This window comes from Procambarus clarkii, chromosome 48, assembly GCF_040958095.1.
Source record: "Procambarus clarkii isolate CNS0578487 chromosome 48, FALCON_Pclarkii_2.0, whole genome shotgun sequence".
Taxonomy (NCBI): Eukaryota; Metazoa; Arthropoda; class Malacostraca; order Decapoda; family Cambaridae; genus Procambarus; species Procambarus clarkii.
This window is the reverse complement of record NC_091197.1, coordinates 8968509-8989486: the sequence shown is the minus strand read 5'-3', so window position 1 is coordinate 8989486 and position 20978 is coordinate 8968509. Positions and strand designations below refer to the sequence as shown.

At 43.1% G+C, this 20978-nt stretch overlaps 2 protein-coding genes across 3 annotated transcripts in view; one reads left to right on the top strand and one right to left on the bottom strand.

Annotated features, from left to right (window-relative positions):
• LOC123764749 (very long chain fatty acid elongase 7) overlaps nucleotides 1–20978 on the top strand; it is a 142451-nt gene that overhangs the window by 19831 nt on the left and 101642 nt on the right. The window lies entirely within an intron of this gene.
• On the bottom strand, nucleotides 218–9186 carry LOC123764753 (very long chain fatty acid elongase AAEL008004). 2 transcript variants are annotated; one of them, XM_045752850.2, is made up of 9 exons: nucleotides 9090–9186; nucleotides 8264–8322; nucleotides 5915–6210; nucleotides 5646–5726; nucleotides 4371–4427; nucleotides 3561–3666; nucleotides 2911–3083; nucleotides 1224–1331; nucleotides 218–609 (listed from the first exon to the last, which is right to left on the bottom strand). In XM_045752850.2, the coding sequence occupies exons 2-9, from the start codon at nucleotides 8319–8321 to the stop codon at nucleotides 580–582; spliced, it is 909 nt and encodes a 302-aa protein (XP_045608806.2). In that variant the 5' UTR covers nucleotide 8322; nucleotides 9090–9186; the 3' UTR covers nucleotides 218–579. The 2 variants fall into 2 exon arrangements, with proteins under 2 accessions (XP_045608806.2, XP_045608805.2); XM_045752849.2 differs by having other exon boundaries at nucleotides 9075–9165.

Sequence of the window (20978 nt, the reverse complement as noted above, 5' to 3'; positions counted from 1 at the left end):
TAAAGATTTCACAGTTTACGAGCTGAATATTGTGGTATTTGCTCTGCCTCATTAACCTGTTAGGTGTCTATAGCCAAGACGAAATTAGGGAATCTATAGCGCAAGTCGGGATTAATATCCAACATGTCTACCTTAACACTGATAACCCAACCGTGAGCGCTTTTTACCCATGTTGACGAAGTGCGTATTACAAAACTTTGTAAAATAAACCAAAGAATTTATTTGTAATCTTTATTTTTCAACAACATATGACCAGTTAATTTAGTCAGGAAATTTTTGGTTGACATTATAGATATCTTAAGTTTAATAAACAAAAATTACAGTTCTTTACAATTGCCCAAGGACAAATTTTCGCAAATATTTAACAAACTAAAATTTAAAGTGCACCGTAATAAAATTTAAGACCTAAAATAAATTAAAACTAGAAAACAATAAAACTGAAGCCAGTGGACCAAATTATCCAGACCTACCGAGGATACAAGACAACTTTTCACACTAGCTAATTTCAGAGAACAGTATCAGGGATAATTAACAAGTAATAGAAAGACTTAAGGCTCCATCGCAAACAGTCTATGCCACTTAGTCCTCCTTAGATACAGTCCCCATCGCCTGCAAAGAAGAAAGTTTTAGACTGCAATCTTAAGAAAGTGAAATAGATCTACATTAAAGTTGCATCAAGGTGACACCGGTTACCATTGTAGTGTAAAGGTTTCCATACAAAGTCAGCGTTGTATGGAAACTAGTACAAAGTTTCACGATGCTCCTACGTTGAATCTTTTGAGCCTAGATACTAATGGGCCACTTTAAAGATTACTTTCCTTCGAGGTAGGATTAGGAACCTTAGTAACTTCAGCTCCATTGAACTATTTATATAAAAAAAAAATTAAAATACCGGCATGAATAAATTGACAAACCAGTTTAGTATATGAAGCAGTTAAGACGCTTCAACACTGAATTTTATAACAAATGATTAGGATTCTTGCTGCTTTAAGGTTTAAAGATAACCAAGATAGTGTGGCTTCGGTTGCTAGTCCTAAAGTGGAAATTTAAGCTTTAGTTTTAACAAACTAGTACATTTCCTCCCCCCGTCAATTCTGGAAAACTTGAGACTAGAAGATTTAAGCTTGATAATTTAGTATAGTAAATTTGAGATACTCATTTGGCTACCAAGATCGAAAGCATTTCTACTTTAGGTAAGAGTTCACAGTTACCCTGGTGCTTACCGTGTAGCTGCTGTAGAAGAAGTCTGCGAATAGTGCCAAGAACCCTATAGCGACGACGCCGACCCAGTGGGCTACGATGAGAGGCGCCTCGCACTCTATGAAGAGCATCTGCAACACAACCTCGCACTCATTAGAGCATTCAAAGATATATTGCGTCATCCCAAACTTTAAATAAAGTATATAAAAGATCTTTTGTTCAAACAGGGGTCTCAGATTTCCCCCCCCCCCCCCCCCCCAAGTCATCTTCAGGTGATCTTTAGGCAAACTACATCTACCTCCAGTACCAAGTGTGAAGAAACGGACGTTACTGTTTAATAACTTTGTTTTTAACAAAATTCCTGTATTAATTACGTTGTTACAAGCTCTAGATTACCCCAATTACCCTTCCCCCAACCTTCGGGAGATGGGGAAGGGTGCCTAAGAGGGCAACCCGTAGTGGACCCCCCCCCCCCTCCCATAAATTGAGGGGGTGTGTCACTATGGAAGACACCACTACAGCTGACCTTTACGCAGTATAAGGGGGCCATTAATAAGGTCGCGAGGCAGAAAACTTAATCATTTGGGGGATCTATTGATCCCGAGTATAAACTATGTAATTTACCGTTATGACAAATGATAAATTATCTAGTCTATACCTAGAGGCCGACTGCCTTACAATCTTGCTTTAATGACGCGATTTTGCTTAGAGTTTATTCATGTCTAAAAGTGTCCCACGTCTTTTAGGGAAGACTTTAAAAAAAACTATGTATAGACGAATGAAGTAATTAATGGAGGGCGCGAGTTCCAGCTGCCCTCATGCCACATTATCAAGCTCTGAAGCTTTAAATCTGTAGTCTTTATAATAGCCGGACCAACCGGGCTGTGGTGGGTATGTGGGCCTGCGGGCCGCTCCAAGCAACAGCCTGGTGGACCAAACTCTCACAAGTCGAGCCTGGCCTCGGACCGGGCTTGGGGAGTAGAAGAACTCCCAGAACCCCATCAACCTGGCATCAACCAGGTAATAGGAAACTAAAACGTTAGGTACCATTCCTAAATTTTCGTATCCTTATTTGAAAATTTGTCATAGAAGGCTTGCCTCAACTTCATTTCCAAGCTTTTAGGGCGCCTCTACACGCTCTTCAGTGGCCTGAAGGACCTTATGGGTTTAAAAATTTTAGTCCAATATGCTTGTGGAGCGAACTTTCCAAATAGAAAAAGGAATACTAACGTTAGTTTAAAAAAGCAGAGACTGACCACTCTGAAATACTTAATCAAAGAAATTAGAAATATACAGAGACTAACAAGTTAAAATACGGTAATATTGAGGGGCGTTTATATCCAAGGAACTTCTGGTCTAGCACTTTATTAGTACAAAGTTAAAATAATTTGGACTTAAGAATTAACTTTAATCTAGTAGCATTAAAGAGCATCAGACTAACCAAAAGTCCGCCAAGTGTTTTGTACTAGCAACTTGCCAAGTTACCGTTATTATCCAAAAAACAAACATTGAATACCTTTAGGTTACTCACCTGTATTTAGAAGTTACACTAGTATGTAGCACCCCAGCCTTTGGGAGCGTAGAGTTTTAAAGGAGCAAAACTCATAACTGGACATGTAAAGTCTTAATTCCTTTACGATATTAATAAGACCAAATTTTGAACAAGAGTGAGCGTGCTAATCTAGTACTGAACTAGTATCAAACACTTGCCAAGAGAGCTTGTAGTATCACAATTATGAACTGGACAATCTGGAGGCCGGTGAGGTACTTCTTCCACCAGAGGAAGGGACGGACTCGGGGCCCCATGGCCGCCAGCAAGTAGTAGGAGTACATCACCACGTGAACGAAGCAGTTGAGGAAGCCGAAGAGGGTGTTGTGGCCACCTGTAGTACAAATTAAATCAAGTTTAATCTATTAGGTAGAGAGCTTACCGAAGGATTTAAGGTTTATATATATATATAATCTCTAGATAGGTTGTTCTAGAAAGCTTTACTATACTTCAAGTTAAGTTTCTGTACAGCTATGTACATATTAGTCAGTCTACGTTATGTGGTAGCGCAACAGTTCAAGACTGAGGTAACTTAAACAGTTGGCAAACATAAATAAAAACAAACCAATGTAATACCATACAAAGTTTTAAAAATAAAAAAATAAAAAAAAGACCAATTTATTCTGTACATTCTGCGTAACGGTATATTCACTTTCCAGAACTTTAAAAGTATCCGTCCTCAAATTCTGCAGCCAGTAGCTCCTGTTGTGCCCTCTAAGTCGGGTTGAGTACCAACTTCAGTAACCTTACCTCCAAAACACATCTGCACCTTTATGTTTTACATTTATACTCTGTACATGAAATAACTCACCTGGGTAATAGCGGACACCGTACCAGGTGCTGACGGGCATGAGGCTGTGATGGGTCATGTGCAACAGGGAGATGTGGCTGTTTTTCTTGTGCAACACGAAGAACAGCTATAATGAAAGTAAAGATTAGACTTTAAAAAGCTAGACAGTTTTCAGCAACATTCACACATGTTATGTGGTGGAGGCAGACTCACACACAGTTTCAAATAGATATGATAAGAGCCCAGTAGGCTCAGGAATCTACACCAGTTTCTTGACAGTTTAGAGGCGGGACCAAAGAGCCAGAGCTCAAACCCCGCAAGCACAATTAGGCGAGTACCTACTTATTGTATTTATGGCCGTCATCTTTTTATACAATCAAAGAAGATAATTTAGTAAAACTTTTCAAAATAAATGCGTGAAATGTTTATCACTTATAATCCCACTAGACAAATTCAGTTTAACTGAATTTACCACAATACGTCACTGCAAGAAAGTTACTGAACCTGAAGTGAAGACAAGTGCGGGTCTAGACCCGACAAATATTTTACCTTCGTAGAACAAGGCTTGGGAACTTTAAAGCACTGTTAAGGAATTTAAAGCTTTACTCGACAACTTTCCTTGGCGCCTCCAAGCCCGTGGGTTCTCTACGTGTTGTACGTATTCATTTATTTATACAATATATTTACTAGTAATACAACGTAGTGCCCGCGAGTTTTCCGAAATATGCAACGTTTAAATTTAGTACGAAGTACAGTAACTGTCACGACATTTAGACATTTCCAAGTCTGCAAATTAGAAAATGGGGGTTGGAGGGGCGGCTATGTACTCACAGTATCTATGAAGTCTACGTGCTTTGAGAAGTAGTACCAGTAACAGCAGTGCATCATCTGTAGGCAGAAAAATAAAAGGTAGTCAGTTTGATACCACCTTCAAAAAAAGAAGAAATTGAACGCCAGCCGAGAAGAAATTTTAGTATATAATCAAGATTTTCCAGGCTCGCCAAATGCTTTGTATTAATTGGGGTAACTAGGATAAATACAGATATATATATATAAATATATATATATATAAATATATATATATATATAAATACATATATACAGATATATATATAAATAAATACAAATATAAAATGCCTTTTAAAAGTTTAAATATCCCAAAAGTGGGAGGCACCAGTGCCGAAGACTTGGGTACAACTGCGATCTACAGCAGAATTAAGGTATTTATACTTTAATCTCACTTTAGTTTTTAATCAAACTTATGGTCTAGAGTAAATATTTCCTGGCTGGCGAGCAAGCAAATGCGGTAGTTCTAACCTCTAGAACTAAACGAGTCTAACATTGAAATATCTAGACCAACACGTCAGGCGTTTAGCCGCACGCACTTCTAATCTAAACCACGTTTAGAGTGCATGGAAAAAAATTTAGTCTTGCTTACTTGTTTAAAGTGAAAACATGCCACAACTTTTCTATGCAAAGTTTAAGAATTAAAATTACAAGAAAATTTAGTACAAGATAATACAAGATTTAAAGTTTTGCAACAGTTTATCTAATGCTCGTGCTAAAGTTTCTGCATAACACTTGTGGGCCTTATTTTAGTATTACTGTTATTCTGATTAGTCATAACTGTTAAGATCACCTTGACCAAGGCAGAAAGTCTTAAGCTTAAATTATATTACTAGTTTAAATGAAGGTCAAGACGGCAGGACCAATCTTTGGAAAATGCCTATCTGTTTACGGGGAGACTTTCCACCTTAAAACAAATTTGTTTATTCTATTTAAAAAAAAAAGTTTAAGTTACTAGAGAGGCATTACAAGAATCTGTAATTTATACAGCGTAAGAAAAAATCCCAGCTATGTACAGCTTTAAAGTAATATGATTAAGTTTTACAAATAACTAGAGAAAACGAGAAGTTTTGAAGATTTCAATTTTAGAATGGCAGTCTAAGACTACCTCAAGTTCTGCACTGCAAAATATTTTTTTAAACAGTTTTAGAAACTAGCTAAACTATCTTAGAAATTTTAAAGTTAAAGTTCCCCCCCCTTCTTATTTTAGCCGAACTAATTAATCTATATCTAATCTTTTAAAAGGGGCAAGAGACTCACCCTTACGGCTTTAGGATCGTCCGAGAAGTCACATGCTTGGCAGAACACCGAACAGTCGCCAAACCATCCGGCCATGCCACCCTGGAGAAGAGAATTTGGGGGGGGGGGGGGGGGGGGAGTATTTCACTTTCTGGTCACACAATGCAAGTTAAAGCCACTTTGTTTAAAGTCCTTATATATCACTTAAAATGCTCATTAGTTTATGTATTGAGAACGTTAACTCTTACGAACTAATACTTTACAAAGTCCAGACAAATACAGGAACTTGCCTCATAGAACATCCAAGCAGAATAGACGACCTGGATGGCATTGTAGGCCATCATCACGTTCCTGAGCCCACTGAACGGTGCCCTGTGCTTCATGTAGAGGGGTCCCCACCAGGTAGAAGCAGCGATGTACACAAAGGTAGCAAATAGCGTAGGCAGAGGAGAGGTCATCAGGAGCCACGACTCCTGACGCGGGTCAGGAGACAATGTTCTCGCTATCGTCATCTCACCGTAGCCGTAGCTTAATGCCGTCACCACCGCCGCCGCCATCCCAATCTTTTTCAGCTTTGCGAGCTCATCTGCAACGTTTCCAGGATTAGTATTTTAAGGCATTTAAAAATGGAGTAAAGTGGCCAGGTTACCAACGATCAGTATGGTACTAGACAACTGGAAATGCTTAGTGTAATAGCATGTCCCCCTGATGTGAACGCTGGTACGGATAGCAATTTAGTACCAATAAAGGAGAAAATGTCAGGGCCGTTGGACCCTGTGCCAGGGTGCCAGTCCAGCCACTGCTCGTGGTGGGGTGGGGGGGGGGGGGAAATGGCCCCGTGCAAATTGCTGCAAAGTTTGCAAGTCATGTATGCATCGTTTCAGTCCGTCCTCCAAATAAAGACCCAGAAGTGATTCTACGCACTTGCCAAACCCCGTTATGAATGAAAAACTTTACAGTACTACTGTTTACGTTCGAACACTTTCGGATCAAGTGTTTCCACCGTCGAATTTTTCTACTACAAGGCTACAAGTGCTTCACCCACGTAATACAAATAATAGCCAACAGAACCAAGACAATTTACCTATGCATAGGTATGCACAATATGGCATTTTAATTTGGGAAAATGCGTTTTGAATGAACATGTTAAATTTTATGAATGCGTGCGAGGTCGACCGCTGGATGGAATGTACTTTAGTGGAGGATGGGCAGGCTTTCCACCCTGATGCCACCGTTCACCTAGCAGTAAGTAGGTGCTACGGGCCGCTTCATGGGGTGGGAAGTTTAACAGGAGGCCTGGTCGAGGACCGGGCTGCGGGGACGTTAAGCCCCGAAATCATCTCTTTTAAGACGATGAGAAAGTATGCATATTAAGTTAGTTTGCGGGCGTTTCCATTATATAGTTTGAAATGGTGTGCCCTTTTTTTCCCCGTGGCAGTTTTAGATTCAGCTACTTTGAACACAAATTTCAAGTAGCCCGGGCTATGGCGAGCTCATAGACTTGCCTGGCACAGGACCGGGCCTGTAATTTGGGGATTGCCGTGGTGCTATGTTTATTTTTTGTACTTTTATACCTAATAAATCAAGCGTTTTGTTTAGAGGTCCATGTGTTGTGTCCCCGGCCTTCAGGTCTGGCGTTTCGTGTTACTGTGGCGAGTGTTCAGGCATTTCATTTTTGTAATTTTCTTCTACCGTATCCTGGTTTGTGTACTGTTGTGCGGGTGTAAGCCTCCTCCCTCGTGTCGTGTTCCCCTCTGTCTCATGTTAGTCATTTCTTTTTGTACCGCCTTTTTTTGCTCCATCTCCGGGTTGGGTGTCTGTTTCGCTGGGCATGTTCTAATGTTTTATTCGGACGCTTTGTTTCATATTGTACAATACTAGACTTATGAAAGTCTCGTTAAAACTTAAGGCTTTATGAGCTTCGTGTCTCATAAGAGCCAGTATCCTATGTTGAAGTAGGAACGCAATATTACATTACAATAAACTTGCCATTTATGAGTAGTTTAGGAATTAAAAATTTGTGGGACAAGTACAAATTGTAAGTACTTAAAAAAAAAACTTCAGTGCTAGCTTAATTATAGTACAAGTCGCCTAGATAACCGAACTATTACAGAGTTTTCAGCTGTCGATACTGCTAATCACTGAAGTTAAATTTTAACAAAATTGCCGTTTCCACCGAATACTAGTTAAAAAGATCGCCGTGAGCCCCAGAGCTTTTTATTCTTAAAGGAGTTTAGTTAATTTTTAAAACATTACATTTGTGAGCTAGTAAGCTTAATTGGTATTTAAGAGACCACGGCACGATGTGCTATAATTACTTATTGCAGTCATGGGTAAATTACCCGTTCTTCAGGGATTGTGCTCGACAAGTTCAGATTATCAGGTTTTAGTACACTAGTTTTAGTAACTAGTAATTTTCTAATTAGTAAAATTATTTGCTCACACGGTAAGCAAGACAGTCAAGACTTCATGAAGGTATAGAAGGCCTAGCCCCCCCCCCCCCCTTTAGTACCTGGTCGATTACTCGAACCAATAGGAAGAAATTTCGGGAACCGTCTCCAATCACTAAAGAAAGTCAATAGCAGCCCCTCTACTAGCAAGAGTCGGCAAGTAGACCACTTTATTTATCCACAACTTACCTTCACGTTGAAGGATTGCGCCTTTGACAGAGTCCGCGGTACTGTGAGAAGATGCCATCCTGGGAGACAAGAAAAGTTATTAATTTTCTTGACTATTCACCGAATTATATACTGGAACCTACTCCAGGAGGTAGGGGTGACCCTGTACCAAGCATAGGTCAGGTTCTTGGACTAGGCAAACTACTTTACACATCTACAGAATTTTATAGATATAGTTACTAAGGTTTGCTAGTGCTTTTTTTATTGCACCCTGCAACCGTGTCAACTATGCCTCTAATGAAGTATAATGTGCTAAATTGCTTCCGTACAGTGACGCCTGTAAGGTGTCATTTTGGGGAACTTTTAAGACATTTAGGCTTAAAATTCGTTTAAGTTCTTCACATTTATTTGGTTCTCAGATTTCTTTAGTAAGCATTTTTTTTTATTTTAATTAAAATTTATCATGTTCAACAATTTTCTAGGTTTATGAGCAAGTAGGCAAACCGCAAAATAGTTACTCCTGGCCTTGTACAAGAAGTTTATTGTACATGAATAACTTTCAGGCGGTTTTTGAACTATTCCAGTGGGAATGTTTAAGTAATAAATCTTTTGCCAAAAATTTAGAGAGATTCCACTAGCCAAAGGAACGAGAGAGTTAACTACCAACGCAAGTTAATAATTAGGGCAAACTACTAACTGAACTGAAAACCGACATTAAAGCCAGTTACTAAAGAACCCTACACCAACTGCTTGGAAACCACTTTCAAAACATTCACTCAATAACTTCAAGATCATGTCTATATACTTCCACCGCCTTGTTAAAAGCGCTCACCTTGCAGCGACTTACTTGATTACAGAAGGAGAACCGTTCTCTTGAAGATGACTGGAGGAACTGACCTGTGACCTCCGCCCAACCTCAAGATGTTGGCTAACAACTGGATGAAGTTCGAAGTTTTTTCCTCCCCCCCCCCCCCCCCCACAAACACACACACACCCTCCATTTGCTCAATTCCAACATTCGAAACACACTCTCGTAGTTCTCAGTGTATAAGATGCAGCCCCGTCCTCATAAACAATGGGCTAAAATCGTTAATACAGCCGCCAAATTACCTGTTTATGAATGATTAACACCTATACACGATTCAGAACGAATGACGTTCGAATTTTGAGCTAATGCTTTGTTCGCGTCCGCCGTTCGAATGGCAACTTCTCTAAACGCTTCCCTCACATACTTTATATTCAAAATAACTGCCAACCAATCCTAAGCACCTAACCTGCCCTAGGCTACACAACTCTACAATACAATTTTAATAAACATTAATACTCATTTCTTTTAAGAAAAAGTCGATTTTGAACACACGATCATGTTAACTATTGTAAATATGTCTTTAGAAGCGGTGGTTAACTTGCACAAGCCGAGCCTGAGGACAGGGGTACAACCCCCCCCCCCCCCCACCCACAACCTTGCAACCTATCCTCAGGCTCGGCTCGTTCAAGCTGTCACCCCAGTCCCCTAATATGTATTCGTCAATTGTACTTTGCAACCGAATCGGGGGTTGTCTAAAAAATATATAATTATTAGAGTTCTATATATATATATATATATTTAAGTGTATGGATGGTGTGTATTCTGAGTATGGATCGTGGCGTGAAACATCTTCACTTCTCACTGTATGAACTAAGTCATAACCTGGATACTGATTGTGATTAGTGATAATCTTTACGATAATGAAGATTAATCTAATCGACAATAGAGACCATATTGAAGATCCGTTTATCAGTCACAATGCCTACAAAGATAACTTCACTACTCACAAAACTCGGGTTCTGAGGTGACCTCGGGGGACCTTTGCTGGGTCCTTCATACCTGTTCTATACCCTCTTAGTCCAGACCACATCTGTTGATACTATAATAATCATCCATACTAGTAACAGCTTTATTACTAGCAAGAATACTATTAACGTTAATAACATTACTAGTATTATTACTAGGGCCAAGCATAATGGTACTGGAATGGATGTAAACAATAGCTTCACCTCTGTCAACAATAACAGACACGACATGAGTGAGACCACCTTTGTAAACACCTGTGAGGATATCAACTGTGGTGATAACACCTTCATCACTGATAACATCAACAAGGCTACCAGCAACATCACCAACACTACCAGCAACACCACCAACACTACCAGCAACATCACCAACACTACCACCAACACCACCAACACTACCACCAAAACCACCAACACTACCACCAAAACCACCAACACTACCAGCAACATCACCAACACTACCACCAATACCACCAACATCACCAACACTACCAGGAACATCACCAACACTACCAGCAACACCACCAACACTACCAGCAACATCACCAACACTACCACCAATACCACCAACATCACCAACACTACCAGCAACATCACCAACACTACCAGCAACACCACCAACACTACCAGCAACATCACCAACACTACCACCAACACCACCAACACTACCAGCAACACCACCAACACTACCAGCAACATCACCAACACTACCACCAACACCACCAACATTACCAGCAACATCACCAACACTACCACCAACACCAACATTACCAGCAACATCACCAACACTACCACCAACATCACCAACACTACCACCAACATCACCAACACTACCACCAACACCACCAACACTACCACCAACATCACCAACACTACCAACAACACCACCAACATCACCAACACTACCAACAACACCACCAACACTACCACCAACATCACCAACACTACCACCAACACCACCAACATTACCAACACTACCACCAACAACACCAACACTACTACCAACACTACCACCAACACTACCACCAACATCACCAACACTACCACCAACACTACCACCAACATCACCAACACTACCACCAACATCACCAACACTACCACCAACATCACCAACACTACCACCAACATCACCAACACTACCAACAACACCACCAACACTACCACCAACATCACCAACACTACCAACAACACCACCAACACTACCACCAACACCACCAACATCACCAACACTACCACCAACAACACCAACACTACTACCAACACTACCACCAACACTACCACCAACACTACCACCAACATCACCAACACTACCACCAACATCACCAACACTACCACCAACATCACCAACACTACCACCAACAACACCACCAACACTACCACCAACAACACCACCAACACTACTACCAACACTACCACCAACAACACCAACACTACCACCAACACCACCAACACTACCACGAACACCACCAACACCACCAACACTACCACCAACACCACCAACACCACCAACACTACTACAAACACCACCAACACCACCAACACCACCAACACTACCACCAACACCACCAACACTATCACCAACACTACCACAAACACCACCAACACCACCAACACCACCAACACTACCACCAACATCACCAACACTACCACCATCATCACCTACACTACCACCAACACTACCACCAACACCACCAACACTACCACCAACACTACCAGCAACACCACCAACACTACCACCAACGAAGATCCTGTGTAGAGGCAGAGAGCAGAAGCAGTTGTTAAACCCATTGCACACAAACTTACCGAAGGCTTGTTGTTGTTGTTATAGATTCAGCTACTCGTTCCATGTAGCACGGGCTATGGTGAGCCCGTAACCTCTCACTGTGTAGTATGGCTCGTTTATAATGATGATCGCAGTTAGGACTGCAGCTCAGGTAGTGTTCAAGTGTGATGAACTGAACAGGTGTAACAGCCAAAATTACTAATTTATTTCGTGTCTTCCATCCATACTCTTTTTAATTCACCTGATATATGTATATATTAACTAAACACTCTTCGACGTTTTTACGGAAAATCAAATTCTATACCAAAGACAATGTTTTAGCCAAAGCAGTATTACCGCCTTGACGAGCTGGTGGAGGAGGTCGAGCTTGTTCAGTACAGAGATCTAACTGAAGAGTTGCCACCCCTGACCGGCGCAAGTAAGGCGACCGAGGACCCCCTGGACCCAGGGCATAAGTCCAGTTAGGGTGTCTAGGGTTATGATGCGGAGGTGACGTTTCTTGTGGATGCTCTAGAGGGGAGTATGCCTACTCTGAAGCACGGCAGCATGAACCGTTGTCGGTGTGGCGCTGAGGCTAACCGCTATGGGAAGACTGGCGGCTCTTTCTACGTGTGCAACTTTTGTGGCAGGAAGTAACATATTAAGCCATTGGCTAGTCCTAATTCCCTACGTTCAAATTTGTAGATGACTACGATCTGTTTTGATCGCGTTAAAGTTGCGTTTATTGTCGATTTTGGAAACCCAAAAATTCTGAAGGTTATTAAGGGAGTAGTGTAAACATTTCTGGCCTAGAATACCAAATCCCGGCCTTTGTTATAAGCTTATTTGTTTCACAAGAACAGTAACAGCGTCAAAGTTATCAATGATCTGTACACATGTGACGTGAACGATTGGTGGCTCAGGAAACTTCGCCTCTGGTTCTTACTGAGGTCTTGCAAGTGTTTATCTCCGTCAGGATCTGCCTTGTCCCGGAGCCTCCACAAAGCCACCAATTGGCTCAGCTCGTCACCGGGGAAAATATTGATCATGCTCAACAGCGTCAAGCTACCAGACGATGCCATTAATGCCCTGAAAAACAAGAGTAGAGACTATAACATGTTCATCTATAATTGTCTTAATGACAGGCCCTTGGAACTGCCTAAAACTCTCGTTTAAACCTTGACAGAGACCGGCGGAGGCGTAACGAAGGTGGAAAGCCTGGAAGGTGTTAAAAAGAACCTTGGCGATTTACTGGGAATAACACCAAAGCGAGCGTATTGCTCTCGCGTGTAAATACAGTTGTCTGAGGACTGGGAGATAACTGACGTACTCGCCCCAAGGTTTTATCGGAAGAAAATCATCAGCCGACGAAGTGCATCATTCGTTTACTACGACGTTTGTAAAGCGAGTAAATTTTCTATATTTTGCAAGGCAGCAGCGCCTCTCGCGCCCGGCTATTGTTAATTGTAGGTCAAGTATTTCGACTCTGCCGGTCAGGAGTTTAAATAGGTTTATACTCAAAATATAGAGTTGGATGACATAAGCCAGGATAAGGAGGTGGACATAAGCTAGGGTGAAGAGGTGGACACAAGCCAGGATGAGGTGGACATAAGCTAGGATGAAGAGGTGGACATAAGCTAGGATGAAGAGGTGGACATAAGCTAGGATGAGGAGGTGGACACAAGCCAGGATGAGCAGGTGGACATAAGCTAGGATGAGGAGGTGGACACAAGCCGAGATGAGGAGGTGGACATAAACCGGGATGAGGTGGACATAAGCCAGGATGAGCAGGTGGACACAAGCCAGGATGAGGAGGTGGACACAAGCCAGGATGAGCAGGTGGACACAAGCCAGGATGAGCAGGTGGACATAAGCCAGGATGAGGAGGTGGACACAAGCCAGGATGAGGTGGACATAAGCCAGGATGAGGAGCTGGACACAAGCCAGGATGAGGTGGACATAAGCCAGGATGAGGAGCTGGACACAAGCCAGGATGAGGTGGACATAAGCCAGGATGAGGAGCTGGACACAAGCCAGGATGAGGTGGACATAAGCCAAGATGAAGAGATGGACATAAACCAAAATGCAGAAGGAGACACAATCCTGAAAGGTATTGATCGACTCTGTCAGCAGAGCGTTGAGAATCCAATGTGCAAGAGAAACAAGAATAGTCTTGCCAGAGGTGCAAGTGCCGAGGTGAAGTTTGAAGTAAAAATGTTGCACGAAAATGTTGTTCTATTGAAGAACATCGAGAGAGTCCGATGCAACTGTGGTGTAACGGCTAACCCTTACTGGGTGCTTGGAGTCGAAGAGTATTACTGTAATTTTTGTGGCATCCAATAGCACCTCTCTAAATAGGATAAATCAAACCATCTGCTTCATTCACACTTTAGGACTCCAACAGACCATAACAAAATAGTAAGATGTGCATTTGTTGTCGATTTGAGAGATCCTAAATTTGTTAAAATTGCTAAGCAAGTGCTAAAAAACCTCTCAACTTCGGAACGCGTCCAAAAGCCTATGTTCAAAATCATTCTGTGTGTCAGACAAATTGATGAAAAACTGGTAAAGAAGGAGGTATGTAAATATACCTAAAGTAAATGGAACTTGCATACATATGCTTCTAATAGCGATGCATTATCTTCAGAGATTTGGCGACCTCTGGCCCGTGGAATTAAGGAGGCTGTGAAGTGGGTCGGTGCTTCACTTGGCAAGGTAATTATCATGAACTAAGGCACGAGGCTTTCCGAGGATGTCTTAAAGGGAATTTACAACGCGGACCTTCTCATAACTAACGTAAATTATCTTGATACGAATCCCGAATCACCCGAAGTTATTGTGGAACAGTTGACGGAGTGCAACACAATGTGCTTTGAAAAGAGAAAAGAATAATTAAAACGAATCAGTGACGCAGTCGGCATTGTGAGAGCAATAGCCTATCGCCCTAGAATCACGATCAAAGTATCAAAGGACTTACAAGTGAGCAGGATGCTACTCACCAACAACTTGAAGTGTTCTGAACTCGAGAATAATCAAGTCTCCCTCTACTCCGATGGTTCCTTGACAGAAGTGACCTTCGGAGTTGTCTGCCAGATGCACAAGCCTACCAACAGGGCCTACTGTTAAATCTAAATGGAATATTTCGATTCTAAAGGCAACGAAATACTTGAGGTCCTCACTTAACGAGTTAGATGTAAACAGAATCGTCGTTGTAAAGAAGACATGTGATGTTCATTCCACGGAATCGAGGAGGAACTTCACTTGCTTGTAGGGTCGGCGTTCGAGCCCCAATGGTGGTGGTTGTTGGAGGTGGTTGGTGGTGGTGGTTGTTGATAGGTGTGGTGGTTGGTGATGATTGTTGTTGGTGGTGATGGTTGTGGTGGTTGTTGTTAGTGTTTGTGGTGGGGAAGGGTAGTGTTGGAGAGTGGTAGTGGTAGAGAGTGGTGGTGGTAGAGAGTGGTGGTGGTGGAGAGTGGTGGTGGTGGAGAGTGGTGGTGGTGGAGAGTGGTGGTGGTAGAGAGTGGTGGTGGTGGAGAGTGGTGGTGGTGGAGAGTGGTGGTGGTGGAGAGTGGTGGTGGTAGAGAGTGGTGGTGGTGGAGAGTGGTGGTGGTGGAGAGTGGTGGTGGTAGAGAGTGGTGGTGGTGGAGAGTGGTGGTGGTAGAGAGTGGTGGTGGTGGAGAGTGGTGGTGGTGGAGAGTGGTGGTGGTGGAGAGTGGTGGTGGTGGAGAGTGGTGGTGGTGGAGAGTGGTGGTGGTAGAGAGTGGTAGTGGTAGAGAGTGGTGGTGGTGGAGAGTGGTGGTGGTGGAGAGTGGTGGTGGTGGTGGAGAGTGGTGGTGGTGGAGAGTGGTGGTGGTAGAGAGTGGTGGTGGTGGAGAGTGGTGGTGGTGGAGAGTGGTGGTGGTGGTGGAGAGTGGTGGTGGTGGAGAGTGGTGGTGGTGGAGAGTGGTGGTGGTGGAGAGTGGTGGTGGTGGAGAGTGGTGGTGGTGGAGAGTGGTGGTGGTGGAGAGTGGTGGTGGTGGTGGAGAGTGGTGGTGGTGGAGAGTGGTGGTGGTGGAGAGTGGTGGTGGTGGAGAGTGGTGGTGGTAGAGAGTGGTGGTGGTGGAGAGTGGTGGTGGTGGAGAGTGGTGGTGGTGGAGAGTGGTGGTGGTGGTAGAGAGTGGTGGTGGTGGAGAGTGGTGGTGGTAGAGAGTGGTGGTGGTGGAGAGTGGTGGTGGTGGTAGAGAGTGGTGGTGGTGGAGAGTGGTGGTGGTAGAGAGTGGTGGTGGTGGAGAGTGGTGGTGGTGGAGAGTGGTGGTGGTGGTAGAGAGTGGTGGTGGTGGAGAGTGGTGGTGGTGGAGAGTGGTGGTGGTGGAGAGTGGTGGTGGTGGAGAGTGGTGGTGGTGGAGAGTGGTGGTGGTAGAGAGTGGTGGTGGTAGAGAGTGGTGGTGGTGGAGAGTGGTGGTGGTAGAGAGTGGTGGTGGTGGAGAGTGGTGGTGGTGGAGAGTGGTGGTGGTGGAGAGTGGTGGTGGTGGAGAGTGGTGGTGGTAGAGAGTGGTGGTGGTGGAGAGTGGTGGTGGTGGAGAGTGGTGGTGGTGGAGAGTGGTGGTGGTGGAGAGTGGTGGTGGTGGAGAGTGGTGGTGGTGGAGAGTGGTGGTGGTAGAGAGTGGTGGTGGTGGAGAGTGGTGGTGGTAGAGAGTGGTGGTGGTGGAGAGTGGTGGTGGTGGAGAGTGGTGGTGGTGGAGAGTGGTGGTGGTGGAGAGTGGTGGTGGTGGAGAGTGGTGGTGGTGGAGAGTGGTGGTGGTGGAGAGTGGTGGTGGTGGAGAGTGGTGGTGGTGGAGAGTGGTGGTGGTGGAGAGTGGTGGTGGTGGAGAGTGGTGGTGGTGGAGAGTGGTGGTGGTAGAGAGTGGTGGTGGTGGAGAGTGGTGGTGGTGGAGAGTGGTGGTGGTGGAGAGTGGTGGTGGTAGAGAGTGGTGGTGGTGGAGAGTGGTGGTGGTGGAGAGTGGTGGTGGTGGAGAGTGGTGGTGGTGGAGAGTGGTGGTGGTGGAGAGTGGTGGTGGTGGAGAGTGGTGGTGGTGGAGAGTGGTAGTGTAAGATAGGACTTTGTTAACACCAGGCGGAGATTTGTATTATGATATGCATTACTAACGTAACGAAACTTTCGTGTGTGTGTGTGTTCGTTATAAGTTTATTGAATAAACCCATATTGTTTTTGTTTTTAAATTTCACAGCTATCAATTACCCTTCCCAGACGGAAGGTTAATTGATTGTTAATTAACTACACCCTATGACATCATTGCCCTATTAAAAAACTTTCAGCCTTGCATCAATAAATCTGAGGTGAACACCCTTGTGTTCTGCACCCAATAGCGAAAGTCGTTTGGGTGGAAGAACGACCCGGTGGAGTGAGATGGGCTCACTCTTAACCCACCGAAATATCATGAAGAGTGATTGATAAAGATTAAGCCACCCAAAAAGTGACACGGGCATGAATAGTCCGTAAGTGGTGGCCCTTTGGAGCCATTACCAGTATCAATAGCTGGTACTGGGAATCTGTGGAATATCATGAATCTTGGCGGTGGCTTTTATACTTACGATTCAGCGCCTGTATTGTTTGCCTGTATAGTCACTCCCCGACGCACCCCCTTTGTTGCATGATGTTGCAAGTGCTCAACTGTATCAGTAGGCATCCATCAGTCTCAGGAGACTATGGAGTTGCGCTCTGGTTGTCGGTCTGGAGTGGCCTCACCAGGGCGTAAAGCCAGGGTAGGTTGATTCGGGGGAGAAGCTGTTACCCAGAAAGTGAGATATGCAGACTTAACCGTATATCATAATGCCTTATAGTATTGATGGTGGTTGAAGTCTTCCCGGATTGGTGCTGTCTTTTGAGAGTTACTTATGTTGATCTTGTTCTGCTCGTCGCTGTACAGATAATGTCTATATTTTTTTTATACTGATTACTGCGATTTGGATTCGTAGTAATATCGGGAGAATATAATTGCTACACAAGGGCTTTCTCCAACCACTTAGGATGGCTGGTTGGACGTCGGTGAACTGTCACTGCGGTGAACTTTTGTTAGTGGCCCTCAGGTAAGTAATTCAGGTAAGATAAACTGGTTTAGAGATGTTATTGATGTAGAGAATGTACAATGTTAAGGGGTGAGTGTCAGTAGACATTCAATTATCATTATACTGTTGTCTCAATAATTGCAGAGGAGTTTTGTGGTCATGGACGGAAGGTCAAAGTTTGAATTTGAAGCATAGTTTGAATTTTAAATAGTCATACCAAAACGTGTTAAATGCCCGTTTCTATGTCTTTTGCGATGAGTCGCCTTAGGTATTAAAGAAAACTGTCTTGAAGGGTAGACTCAAACATAGTGGCAGGGGAAACTGTCTTGAAGGGTAGACTTACACATCTTGGCAGTGATGGCTTTTGATGATAAGAGATCTCTTTTTCTATCGGGAAGAAGAAGCCTGCGCTATTTCTGAACTTCACCAGATTATTTACTTTTACTTTTATTTATTTATTAATATATATTATCAGAGTTATATAACTCTGTTATAGTTATATAGCTGCCCGAAACGCTTTGCGTAATAGTGGCTTTAGGCATTGCATGTACTAGCTCTATCTATAAAGCCAACAAACTTTGTAAATCTCTTTATGTATGTACCTTACCTAAATAAAGATTATTATTATTATTATTATTATTATTATTATTATTATTATGTATAAGTCATTCTTATACAGCCACTGGTACGGGAAGGTCCTTAATCCTAATTTTCCCCGGAATACGACCTCACCAAATCGTTTAACAACCAGGTACCCATTCACTGCTGAGTGAATAGAGGCTACAGTTAAGGATTGGCACCCGGTCAATCTTCTCTGGCCAGGATACGAACCCTGGTCAAATAGCTCGCAAAACACGGGGCGAATGTTTTACCACTCCACGGGGACTGCTAACCATTAATAGAACCAGAAGCAGTTGCCCCACATACTGTGTACCATTTATTGCTAGGTGAATAGAAGCATCAGGTGACAGGAAACATGGCCAACTGTTTCCATGCTGGCTGGGAACTTAACTCGACTCCCTCGATGTGAGCCAAGGACGTAGACCACTGTGCTACAGGATTAGAAAAGTTTCTAATTTCTTCGGATTATGTTGAACAGGCGCATGTGGCCTCCGAGCACACTGAACAGGAGCATATGTTGCCTCAGAGCATGTTCAGCCTTATCTTGCCCTAGTATGGCCCCGTTTAGTTTATGAAGTTCAATGTTGATCAATCATTCACTCATGCAAATATACCCATAAATATTTCCCCACTCTGGTCACAGTGATCCATATTTGTGATCGTGACCTTCTTACTTTTAATCAGCCAGTCATAAAACATGTAAATCCACCTCATTTCCTTCTAAACCCACCTCATATCCTTCTAAACCCTCCTCATATCCTTCTAAACCCACCTCATATCCTTCTAAATCCTCCTCATATCCTTCTAAACCCACCTCATATCCTTCTAAACCCACCTCATATCCTTCTAAACCCACCTCATATCCTTTTAAATCTACCTCATATCCTTCTAAACCCACCTCATATCCTTCTAAACCCACCTCATATCTTTCTAAACCCACCTCATATCCTTCTAAATCCTCCTCATATTTGTTAGTTGTTTGACGCTAACAAATATTCACGTTTTCTATGTAACGGAATCGATAGGTTAGGTGGATAATTGCTTGTATTCGTTCGTTTCTATTTGGGTTAAAAGTTTGGATTTTGTTTTTTACAAAGAGGCAAATCAAGAGAACTCTCATAAACCCAATGTACCTTCTTGTATATAAATAAATAAATAAATAAAAATGTTAAATGCCTTTTTCCACGTCTTTTGCGATGAGTCGCCGTTGGTATCAAAGAAAACTGTCTTGAAGGGTAGACTTAGCGGCAGTGATGGCAATATGACGATACAAGGTCCCGTTTTCTATCGGGAAGAAGAAGCCTGCGCTATTTCTGATCTTCACAAGATTATTTATTTTTATTTGTATTTCCGAGTGTTGCGCACTGAACAAGAGCAGGTAGACTCTCGCCTTCCTGCTCAGGCAATATGTCTGCACCTCCGGGCGCCAAACTCCATCAAATTTGCTTCACGGGCAACTTTTCCCTTCTAAAAGTCACTTTGAAGTGATGCTATTCACAGTGAATGAAAAAAAAAAGTTTTCCTGAATAATATTAATCTTACTTTACCTGAGGGGCCTCTAACACTCTAGTGACCTCGATGAGGACAGGAAACCGGCGGCTTGTCAAATATCTTCCCCCCCCCCTCCCATTTGTCCTGACGTTTTCTTCTAGCTGGTTCAGCAGAATTTTGGCTTTTACGGCTTCGGCGGGTAGGCAGTTCCATTCGTTTATAACCCTGTGGGGTGAAAAAGCTTCCAGTTTTCAGTCCAACATTGTGGCTTGTTGAGCTTGACAAGTATATAGATTATATGGATTAGGCCTCCAATACTAATTACATCACTGTTTACAAACACTGCGTCCCCTGAGCATGAGTTTAATCTTGACTAATTCTGGGTCAATGAAAACGGAAATGTTTAAAAATAGTCGATTTGCTCTAGTTTTCATCCAAGACGAGTCTTCAAGCTGTTTTGCTGTATAATGCGAGTGTATAGCTTCTTTTCATTTGATTATGCGGTCCATATGAAGAAAACTTATGACAACATATAATTGATTGTGTCGGGGTACAGGCAGCCAGAGTATTCATACCCCGTACTTATATCGAAGTCACCCCACATGGTTGAATTACTGAACCCGCCCAGAATGCAACCACACAAGCTGACTAACTCCCGAGTACCTACTTATTGCCATGTGAACAGCCGTATTAGGCGATAGAAAATGCGCCCAACCACTTTCGTCCCGCCTGGGATTCGAACCCGGAATTATCTACGAGTCGAGAACGAACCCGACTGTACTACCGGGGAACCTAGACCATTCTCAAGTCTATTGTGAATGGTCTAGGACGGACCGAAACGGTGTCGTCGTCCCTTCATTTTCTAGTGTGTGGATTGGTCAACATACTTCAACCATGTTATTGTGGCTCATCGCCTGCATATCGGGCACCTGCCTTCCCTACATGAAGCCGTTTTTGATTTGTATAAAGGTTGGCCAACATCAG

What these genes read in the sequence shown, in the direction of transcription:
- LOC123764753 (XM_045752850.2), bottom strand. Translation starts at nt 8,321, where the DNA reads ATGGCATCTTCTCACAGTACCGCGGACTCTGTCAAAGGCGCAATCCTT. An exon ending in CTGCTTGGATGTTCTATGAG is followed by an intron (nt 5,727 to 5,914) that starts GCAAGTTCCTGT and finishes TCTCTTCTCCAG; the next exon opens with GGTGGCATGGCCGGATGGTT. An exon ending in CGGTGTCCGCTATTACCCAG is followed by an intron (nt 3,084 to 3,560) that starts GTGAGTTATTTC and finishes TTTGTACTACAG; the next exon opens with GTGGCCACAACACCCTCTTC.